We start from the raw sequence: 10612 nt of genomic DNA on the forward strand, positions 1-10612 counted from the left end.
ATGTAGAAGATGACTTTTCGTTGTGAAACTCCGGTTGTATACTCAGTACTGAGGTCTGTGGGTAAGCCACTTATTTCTGTCACACATGGTTAAACCTGATTAGTTTGAACCTGGCTGTTATTTCCCTACAAGAACTTTTATGCTGCAAAGTTAAAAGTGGTGAGTTAGCTTAGGAGGCAGAGGCAGGCAGATCTCTGAGTTTGAGGACAGCCAAGACTACACAGAGGAATCTATCTCAAAAATCCAAAAAACAAACAAACAAACAAAAATTAAAAACCAGTAATGAGTTGGGTACAAAAGAAACTGGACTAAACATGGTAGTACTCCTTCGTAGTAGAGGCAGATGTGAGACAGTCCTTGTCTGTAGGTGGAGCTCCAGAGTAGCCAAGACTACATAGTAAAACATTCCTTAAAACAGGAAGGACGGAAGGAAGGCAGTCTAGAGATGGGAGTGAGCTCCTGCAGCTATTGGCAGGTTGGTGGTCCTACATAGACTTGAGAAGAAGGGGTTCAGAGATTGAGTGAAACAGGAGTATGAGGAAGAGAAGTGCCACGAACTCAGTAGCATCCCTCTGAGCTAGTGTTCAAAGCCCAAGTGATTTCTCTCATAAGCCCCTCTGCTACCCCAAGGTTGACTTGACTTCCATAGGTGTAAATAGAAACTGCGCTTTCATTTCCCAGCCACCCAGACCTTAGTAATCACACAGAAACTATATTAATCACAATGCTGTTTGGCCAACGGATCAGGCATATTCCTAGCTAGCTCTGACATCTTAGATTAACCCATTTCTGTTATTTTATATTTGACCACGAGGGTCGTAGTTTGTAACCTCCCACCTTGCTTCTTAGGCGGCTATGGCATCTGCCTGACTCCACGACCTTTCTCCCTGCATTCAGTTTAGTTTTACTGCCTAGCTGTATTCTGCCCTGCCATAGGCCAGAGGAGTTTCTTTATTAACCAATGGTAATAAAACATACTCAAAGCATACAGAGGGGAACCCACATCACTCAGGGTTGCATCATAGACTGATCTGTCTCCAGTCCTGTAGACATGCACAGTGAGAAGGATCCTGCCATGGTTGCTTATGTCCATTTTTGTGGCCAGAAGTTAGCTCTTGTTCACTGATAGAATAAGAATCCTTGGTCTGTGAGGTGGTACACGCCTTTAATCCCAGGAGGGAGAGGCACATGGATATCTGAGTTCAAGGCCAGCTGGTCTACAAAGCAAGTTCCTGCACAACTAGGATTGTTGAGCAGAGAAGCCTTTAATTAGGAAACAAAAAAGAAAACTTGATAGGAGTATTCATTTCTCTACTTCTTGACTGTAGATGAAATGTAACCCATTGCCTTAAGCAGCTACTACCGTGACTTCCTGCTATAATGGGCTGTGTCCTAGAACAGTGAACCAAAATAAATCTATCCTTTAAGGAAGTCTGGTAGGGTTTAGTGAAGTGATGAGAGATGTCTGGGGGGAGGTAGCAGGTAATGACACTGGTGACTAAACCTGACATGAGTTTGATTCCTGGTAACCTGCATGCTGGAGGAGAAAACTGACTCCCACACGTTGTCTCATAGCTTCAACACACATGCCATAGCACCAGCACACCTATGTATGCATGCGTGTCACACACAACTACAAAATACTTGGGATATTCTGTAACGTTCCAGACTTCCTTGCTGGGAAGTCAGCTTCACATAGAGCCATGCATACCTCACCTTGAAACCCAGAGGCTAAGTCAAAGTAGATGCATAGAACAGAGTCTTAGCCAGAAAGTGGTGGGACACACCTTCAATCCCAGCACTTGGAAGGCAGAGGCAGGTGGATCTTTGTAAGTTCGAGGCCAACCTGGTCTACAAGAGCTAGTTCCAGGACAGGCTCCAAAGCAACACAGAGAAAACCTGTCTCGAAAAAAAAGTACAGTCTTCGTTGAATTCATAGAATCTGGCCCCTATGAAAAATGATTTTCCTTGAGCTCGTGGTCAGGTGTCACAGTAAGAAAATGCTTGCCGTGCCAACTCCCAGATAAGAAAGAGCTCACCCAGTTAGCCATTCCTGGGGAACCGATAGTATCGCTGTACTTTTATCACGGTTGTACATTGTTTTGACACTAGGATCAATCCAGAAGGAGGAGCATCTCAAGAACATGGCGTGTCCCACCTTGTATAAACCGGGTATCGAGGGAATCTGAGCCTCTGACTTGGCTCTTGGGCCCTGAACAAGCCACGCTGCATGAGTTGCTTAGTCTCCTTCTCAAAGATCACACAGAAAGAGATGACTAGGTTCAGAATGTTTGAACAACTCTAGAGATTTGATAGACTCCTCTTGGGAGTGCCTAGTTAGTTAGTGTAGCTATACTTTAATTATTTGTTTAATATGTTTTCATTTCTGTTAAGATGTAGAGGTTTTAAAGCCTTGGATTAAATGATCTCTAGTGTTCTTTGTATGCTAAAGCCGCTAGAGTTGAAATAGAAAAGAACCCCAGACACTCAGACTAATTGTTCCCTTCAGGACCTAACCTAGTTTGGGCCAGAAATCCAAGGGTGGCAATTGAGGAGCGAGGAGGGCCTCCCAGGACTATCCAGCTTGTCAGCAGCTGCCTCAGTGAAGCTTTGTGGCCCTGGTGGAAACAGTTAATCGGCAAGAAGTTATTGATAATCTCTCATGTGCCCAGCTAGGCTGGATACCATGGAATAAAGAAAGATAAAGATACAGAGGTAGTCCATGAAAGCTCTGATTATTTAATTGAAGAAACACAATTAGTAGAGAGAACAATTAGAATACAATAAAATAGAAATACAATTAAGTTCTAAAAACAGTCTGAAGTGATTCTTGGAATGAGTGGTCCTTTGAGAAGGTAGGTGAATTACATACAGCACTTCCCTCGCCTGCTTCTTAGGTGAGGGTATGCAGCATGAGCACCTCTAGTTGGCTTCTTTGTACTTGACCTCAGAGATAGCAAGCCTCAGGGTCCACATTGTTTGCCTGTTGCAAAGAAAGTTACTGAGCAAGTATGAGCTGTGGCTGAGGCAAGCAAATCTAAATCTGAGGCCAGTCTGGTCTACATGGCAAGTTCCAGACCAGCCAAGGCTACAAGTAAAACCTTATCCTCCCCACCCCACAAACAACAACAATAACAAAAAAAGCCTCCTTCCTGTCACTTTCTATTGAATGGGTTCTTTCCCCAGCCTCCCTGTTTCCAGCAGTGACGATTTACCTTGAATGTGTTTGCAGATCCTCCTCCACCACAGCAGCAGCCACCTCCATCTGCAGACGGGGTCCCTCCACCTCCTGCTCCAGGCCCACCAACCTCGGCCACTCCTTAGCCTTGAAGATGCAGGAGCCTCCACACCCACCACAAGCTGAAATGGGGATGGCAAGACTTGTGTCTCAGCTTTGTTGGTTTTCTTTCGGGATTTATTTTTTCCTCAGAGCCCCAAGCATGAGTCCCATGTCTATCCACTCCCTGATACTTCTCATGTCGGGTCCTTAGCCGACACAGTGCGAAGTGTGGTGACTGGTGTCCCCTGGTCATTTGAAAAGTAACCCGTGTCTCCCCTGTCCCAGGGTGGCAGGGGTTGGCAGTTAATCTGCAGGTCCTGTTGGCATTAGTATTCTATGTCTCTTTTTGTTTCGTCTATGCTTCAGTGGATAATTCTCTATAATTACTGTCCTTTCTTCCCCGTTGTTTTTAAGGAGAGCATCCTCAGTTAATAGAAACCAAAAAAGTGGTGATGGGCAAGAGACAGCCACAGGGACACACCTTAAGGCATTAAAGTGACCTTATTTCTCCATATCTGAGCATGCTGGTGAGGCTCTAAGGCTTTCGCCACGTGTAAACGCACCCGACTGAGAGGAGCTGGGGAAGAAGGAGGTGTCCTGTTGATTTCATTCCCCGGTGAGGACTGTGGAGGACTGCACTCTGTCTGGAAGAACACACCACTGTATCTAGTAGCAGAGAGCACAAACATTAGGAGAGCCCTCCTTCCCTTCCCACCACCCTGGGTTTCTGTGCAGATTTGCAAGGTCAGAACTAGGGTCGTTTTCCTAAGGGCAGTGTGAGCTTTAAAGACTGGAATTTGGGGGGCATCCCCTAGATTTTCCCAGACTTGACACGAAAGTTCAAGGGTTTAGGGCCCTCCTACACCTTTAGGAGCTGCCCAACCCCACACATCCTCTCACCTCACCTCACCACTCCACATTGAGCTGAACTTTATATGTGCTTTTTTAAACCTTCCTCTTATAAGAAAGGAAAGGAAAAAATAAAAACTTTAATAAAATAGATAAGTAGGTTGTGCTAAATGTTTTATCTCATGAACTTGGTTAAGTGGCTGGGGGTCCATGTTCCTAAACTACCTCTTGCTGTAGCCAGGGTGAGTGGGATTTCTTGAAGCGGTACTGAGGTTCAGAATGGCAGTGAGAAAGTGGGGCGCGCTCAACAGCCTCCTGTACCTCCTTTTTCTGAGCCCTCACATTCCATCATCTTGTGCAGAGGGTACAAGGACCTCACTTGGCTCCGAAGCATCAGGCTTTAAGGTTTGGGATGCTCACACTGGGAGGGTAGGGTGCCAATCCTGAGGAAGAGCCACAAAAATGCCTTAATTTGAGCCTGTATCTGCCCCTGCTGATGAGTGATTTGATAGTTATGGTTTTATCGGCTTGTCCTTCCCTCCCTTCTGTCCTTCCGTGAGTAGCAAGAGGGTGTTTTTGGCAGAGCTTCCCTTTAAGTGACAGTTTCATTATTGAGAGTGCAAGGTAGAACATCTTATGACTGTCTTTCCTCCTGTATATGTTCTAAAGCTTTTCCTATGCGAGGGTGGAGACCGTGCCTGTAACACCCTTCATGTCAGAGCACAGAAGTCCACAGTGGAGATTTGCCTTTGAGACCCTCAGGTTTGCCTCTACCAGGTGGCCCTGACCACCATCCGAGTCCTGGGGTACTAGAACTAAGGAAACCTTACTTCTTTTTGTGTGCACTCTAGACTCTTGGAGTAGAGAAATAGAAAAGGGCTTGTTCCTTGGGAGGTCACTTAACTCATTTGCCTCCAGGGAAACCCCAGTGCCTTTTGACAGTGGCCAGGGTTTCCTACTTCCCTTCTTTCTCTCCCAAAGGAAGCTCACTCCAATGCTCGCCTTTCCCCTGGAGTCCTAGAAAGAGAATGGGATTCTGGTTCACACTGTGGTCCTTTCTAACCTCAGGTCTGTTATGTGATCACTTTCCAGTTTGAAAGATGCAAGTGGAGATATTTTTGCAGTGCTTGTAATCTACAGAACCTGAGTTCAACACAGCTCTTTCCATGTCTGTCAGTCGGGTTCATTTCTGTAATGACACCCATCCAATTTTGTGAGGGGCGGGCTGGGATGGTGTGTAGCTTTTGTACAAATGTATCTCTCAGTGTGGGTTTGTTTTTGGTTTTTTTTTTTTTTTTTTCTTGTTTTGTTTCTAAATGAGGGAAGGGAGTTTTGAGAGTTTGGGAGGAAATGAATGAAAGTGGCTTAATTTTCCTCTTTTTTCATTGAATAAATGATATACCATTTATGAATTCTAGTCCCGTTCTCTGCGTTCATCTGCTTGTTTCATACTGTGTCCTGTAAAGAACCTAAGTACTCAGCCTCACTTGGTCTTGATTAACAGTGAAAATTCCGTGTCTGAGGGCTACTAAGTTGATCCTTTTCAAGGTGCTTCAGGATTGAACATAACATTGAATGTTTTACCCACTTGAATACCTTCCCCTTCAGTCAAAGAAAGATGAATGGATGTCTTCTAGACACAGGGTTACCTAACATTTTTGTGCCTCCAAAGAGGTGGAGTGTCGGGTGCAGGTTGGAAGCAGACTTTCTAGTGTAAGCTTCCATGAACATTACCTACTACACGGGCACTTCCGAGCACCACGGCTGCAAACCCTATGCCAGCAAGGAAAGAAGTTCATAAGCATCAAGATAAACGAGAGTTCTGTGTCCACTGAAATGAACACAAGCTGCTCAGTCAGGGTGCTGCCTCTAGCAAAGAGTTACTGTAAGTTATAGAAGACCGTGTGTGGTCCACCAGTCTTCCACGTGTTCCTCAAATTATTAATATAATTTCTCTAAATTCATTAAAATTAGTAATTTTTAAACCTATTGTGTATCAGCCTATAAAGGGTGCTTGCCACCAAGCCTGCTGACATGAGTTCAACCCCTGGGCCACCCATATATTTGAAGAGAACTAACAAAAGTTTTCTCACCTTCACATGTGCACTGGTATACACACATATATACAGAAATCTAATTTTTTTTTTTTTTTTTTTTTTTTTTTGGTTTTTCGAGACAGGGTTTCTCTGTAGCTTTGAAGCCTATCCTGGAACTAGCTCTTGTAGACCAGGCTGGTCTCGAACTCACAGAGATCCGCCTGCCTCTGCCTCCCGAGTGCTGGGATTAAAGGCGGCTTCTAATTTTATTTTTGAGATAGTGTCTCACTATGTAGTCTTGGCTAGCCTGCAACTTACTATGTAGACTAGGCTGATCTTGCACTAATGAAGATTCACCTGCCTGTCAAGTACTGGGATTAAAAACGTGCCACATCTGACTTGAATTTTTTTTCCCCTTAAAAAGATGTGGGCCCGGCAGTGTTGGCACCTGCCTTTAATTCCAGCACTAGGGGGGGCGGAGGCAGGCGGATCTTTGAGTTTGAGGCCAGCCTGGTCCACAAGAGATAGTTTCAGGACGGGCTCCAAAGCTACAGAGAAACCCTGTCTCGAGAAACAACAGAGAAGAGAGAGAGAGGGAGAGAGAGGATTCATCCTATAAAAAAATCACAGGTGCAAATAAACTATCAAGGCTGTACTGGCTTGGCAACCAGAATATGAACAGTTAAGGAACATCTCACATAGGGCCAAGCATTCTTGAAGAAATTGAAAGTATCCTGCAGGTATGGTGGTACAAGCTGTAATCACAGCTCGGGAGGATCCTAAGTTTGAGACCTACCTGCTATACATAACACCTATCTTCAGAAAAAATTTTTCCTGGAGAAAACTGGGGAATAATTAATTTGAACTGAGTGACCTATAATTTTCTGTATAATATTTTGAATTCAATCCCCAGGATATGGCGTCTGGTGTGCTTCATGTGATATCCTAGGGGACCACCCTCTATTAATCCCAGAAATCGTCTGTCATAAAGGGCAGAGGCAGGTGGATGGGCCACATAATGAGGTGGGAGAGGGGCTTTGATCCTGAACTTGGAGCAGATTTCTCAGGCGAGTGGGCAGTAAAGAATAACTAAATGGAGCCGGATGTAGTGGTGTCCGCCTTCAATACCAGCACTCGGTAGGCAGAGGCAAGTCGATCTGTAGAATTCGAGGACAGCCATACCAGGGTCGGAGAGGGAAAATTCAGTGAGCCAATTACTATTCTTGCTCCAGGACTAGCATGCCCTGTTCTGACTCCTGGGGAAACCAGGGGTTAAAAGGTCCCTGTCTGGTTGCTGTGTGGAAGTTGGAGGTGTCCTTCCTTCTTACACCCCCAGAAGCTTTTGCATGCTCTTGTCGCTTCATGGAGAGCAGCCATATCCCAGCGCTGGCAGTAGCTTCACCCTTGAGAGGGGAAATCACTACCCTATAGCTTACAATGTAGTGACCACAACCTGTAGGCATCTGACAGAAGAAAAAAAAAAAGATGTCTCCAACTCTGGTTACCTAACAGCCTATCTTTATGTGCTCTACCCAATGGAGCATTTGTGGGATCAGAAGTAGCACTCGGAGATTGTGACAGGCTGATGCCTTCACACTGACAGACTTCCAGTAGCCATCTGGATTGTAGCATTACCTATTCAATGTCAGCTCACTTTTCCTGTTATAATAGTCTGTATAATCTGAATCCAATCCCCAGGACATGGCGTCTGGTGTGCTTCATGTCCTATCCAGAGGGCCTCATGTATGACAGAATAGCCTTCAACTTCTGATCCTCCTGCCTCTATCTCCTGTATACCACTGCACCCAGCTCTGGGTCGTCTTACTTGGCTGTATCCACAGGGTTCGTGACAAGTGCTAGTCACCTGCAAGGACAGCAGATCTCTTCTGCGCTCTAGTTGGTTACTTCTTTGGCTTTCTTACAACTAGCCTGGCTTTGGAGTTAGTTACTTAATTCAAAAGCTCCTTCCAGCTGATGACAAGCCATTGCCTAGCAGATGACCACCTGCTTCTGAGATGAGAACAACTCCAACATGGAGTTATATCAACACAAAGGCCCTTCCCTTTCTACCAGGAATGGTGTAAGTAGGTCTGTTGGAGTAGCTCATTATCCACCCCCCCACACACATGTTTGTCCCCAAACCTGGTCATTCTGTTGTGGTTACTAATAGAATAGCAGCCTCGCATAGTGACATGCTTGTAATCCAAGAATTTGGAGGTGGGGATAGGACGATTAGGAATTTAAGGCTGTCCTCAGTTCTGTATTAAGTTTGAGGCCAACCTGGGCCATGAGAGATAACATGTCAAGGGGCTGTAGAACATAACATTGAATACCAGATGACAGTGGAAGGTTGGGCTGGGTTGGAGACAGGGCTTCTGCATCCTGAACTCTTGTGATATTTAAGAAAGGAAATGGGGGTCTGGAGAAGTGTCTCAGGTTAAAAGCACTGGGTGGAACCCTGTCTCGAAAAACCAAAAAAAAAAAAAAAAAAAAAAAAAAAAAAAAACACTTTGCTCTTACAGAGCATCCACATGGTACTCCAGTTCCATGGCATCTGATGTCCTCTTCTGTGTTCCTGGATACCAGGTACGGGTGTGGTGCACATACATGTATACTCAGGCAAAACACCCGTGTATACACAAATGAATCTTTAAAGGGTGAAATGAAAAGTCCCCATATTCCAATGAATATAGTTTTTAAAAAGAAAAGTCAAAATTTCAGTGTGTTGCTGTTTATACTGAGGATTTAAAGTCAAACTGATGTTCTCTCTCCAGACCGAACTATGCTTTTCCAGTATAATGGGAGCAGTGGTAGCAGCCCCCATATGAAGCCAGCGTCTTTCCATTCCATTCATGAGGATGTGTGCAGCAGTCGTTCATGGCAGTGGTCCTTGTGGCTTGGCTTTGTTGGCAAGTTACCAAAACCCAGTAGGAAACAGGCACGTAGAAGCCACAGCCATACAAACGTCTCAGATGGAACGGATGTGAACAGGGGGCTGATGGACGCTGTCTCCAGTGCTTCATCATCTGGTTCTCACTTCCTTAGCTTCTTCAGCCTTTGCACGCATACGCCGGACCCTGTCCCACTGCAGTCAGGCAGATTTGGTGCTAAATCTTGCCTTTCTCACCACAGACCACTCCCTGAACGAGTTTTTTTCTCATTTGAATTATACGCATTGCCTAGTTACCCTGTTCTCACGGCTAGGCAGGATCATAATGTCAGTTGGTTTTTTTAAGTCCCAAACTGGTGCTGGATAACTAGCTCACTGACAGCACTTTTCTTTCGTGCTGGGTTCAACTCCAGCAACACACACAATTGAACTAGTGAGAGCAGGATTTATCTCCAGGGAGGGGAGAAGAAAAGGAATATTTCACATGTTGTACCATATGTTTGTTTTACTGATCAAAAAACCAGAATTTAAAAGGATAGTTAAACAAAATATGTTAAAGATGGGAAGCAAGCAAGAGTAGATAGAGGGATTTGATTAGTTAGTTGGTTCTAGGCAGGGATTGCAGGCAGGAGCTACCATTACCAGCAAACACAATTATTTTGTGGTACTAGGAATTGAACCTAAAGTCTATGTTAGGTGCTATCCCTAACCCTTGGTGTTTTACCGCGAGAAAAGACTATTGTGACCATGCCTAGACATGAAGGGACATACACACAGACTTGCCCCAGAACAAGGACGTAAGTACCTCCACCGACATCCACTTTTGACAGCTACCAGCTGTTGCCTCTTGACTGGAACTCCAGACTCAAGGAGCTGGGACAGATGTGGCAGGTTGCCACTCCATACATGCCATCTACGGGCCCCACAGAGCCTACCTCCGGTCCAGGAACTGATTAGGATATAAGGGCCTAACTGCTTGAACAGGACATGTAGGCCTCACTGAAGGCAGGGTAATAGGAAATCGAGTTTTTCTGGCACTAAGTTTGCCACCCTGGAGGGGACTCTAGGCTGGGGAAAATAGGCTGCAGCCATAGTTGTGATGGCAACACCACTAGGAGATTCATGTGAGAGAGATTAAATGATGGACTGTCCTTTTTGATCATACTTGGTATCTGACAAAGATAGGAGCGTCTACACCAGTGTCACCCCATGTCCTTGGGCTGAACTGAATATAATCATTTAGGTCGATAATAAGACATCAAGAAGTAGGCCATTTGGAGGCGAGGACTACTAGGTGTCTAAGTCATAGCTCTGCCTCCTCTATCCCAGTAATCAGTGAACCCGGGTTAGGTGCCACATCCTAGGTGCACCTGTCAGTGAGTGAGACCTTGATCTAACCAGGAACCTGGGTTTGGGTAGTACAGGTCACCTAGGGAACTGTGCATCCTGAGGAAGTAGGAAAGGACTCAAAGGCCGCCCTGGATTTAGAGAAGGCAAGGCGAAGTCAAAGTAATGGGAGGGTCTCACCTCTTGCCCGAATAATACGTTGGCAAGATC

The 10612-nt window shown here is 45.3% G+C and overlaps 1 protein-coding gene across 2 annotated transcripts in view; it reads left to right on the forward strand.

The window, feature by feature from the left end:
• Smarcc1 (SWI/SNF related, matrix associated, actin dependent regulator of chromatin subfamily c member 1) overlaps nucleotides 1-4285 on the forward strand; it is a 114672-nt gene extending 110387 nt beyond the window's left edge. For both annotated transcript variants that reach the window (XM_038323332.1, XM_038323331.1), the window contains exon 28: nucleotides 3233-4285. In XM_038323332.1, coding sequence (XP_038179260.1) covers nucleotides 3233-3324 — 92 coding nt within the window. In that variant the 3' untranslated portion in view covers nucleotides 3325-4285. The remainder of the gene's footprint in view (nucleotides 1-3232) is intronic.
• The last annotated feature ends 6327 nt before the right edge of the window (nucleotides 4286-10612 follow it).

This window comes from Arvicola amphibius, chromosome 3, assembly GCF_903992535.2.
Source record: "Arvicola amphibius chromosome 3, mArvAmp1.2, whole genome shotgun sequence".
NCBI classification, from domain to species: Eukaryota; Metazoa; Chordata; class Mammalia; order Rodentia; family Cricetidae; genus Arvicola; species Arvicola amphibius.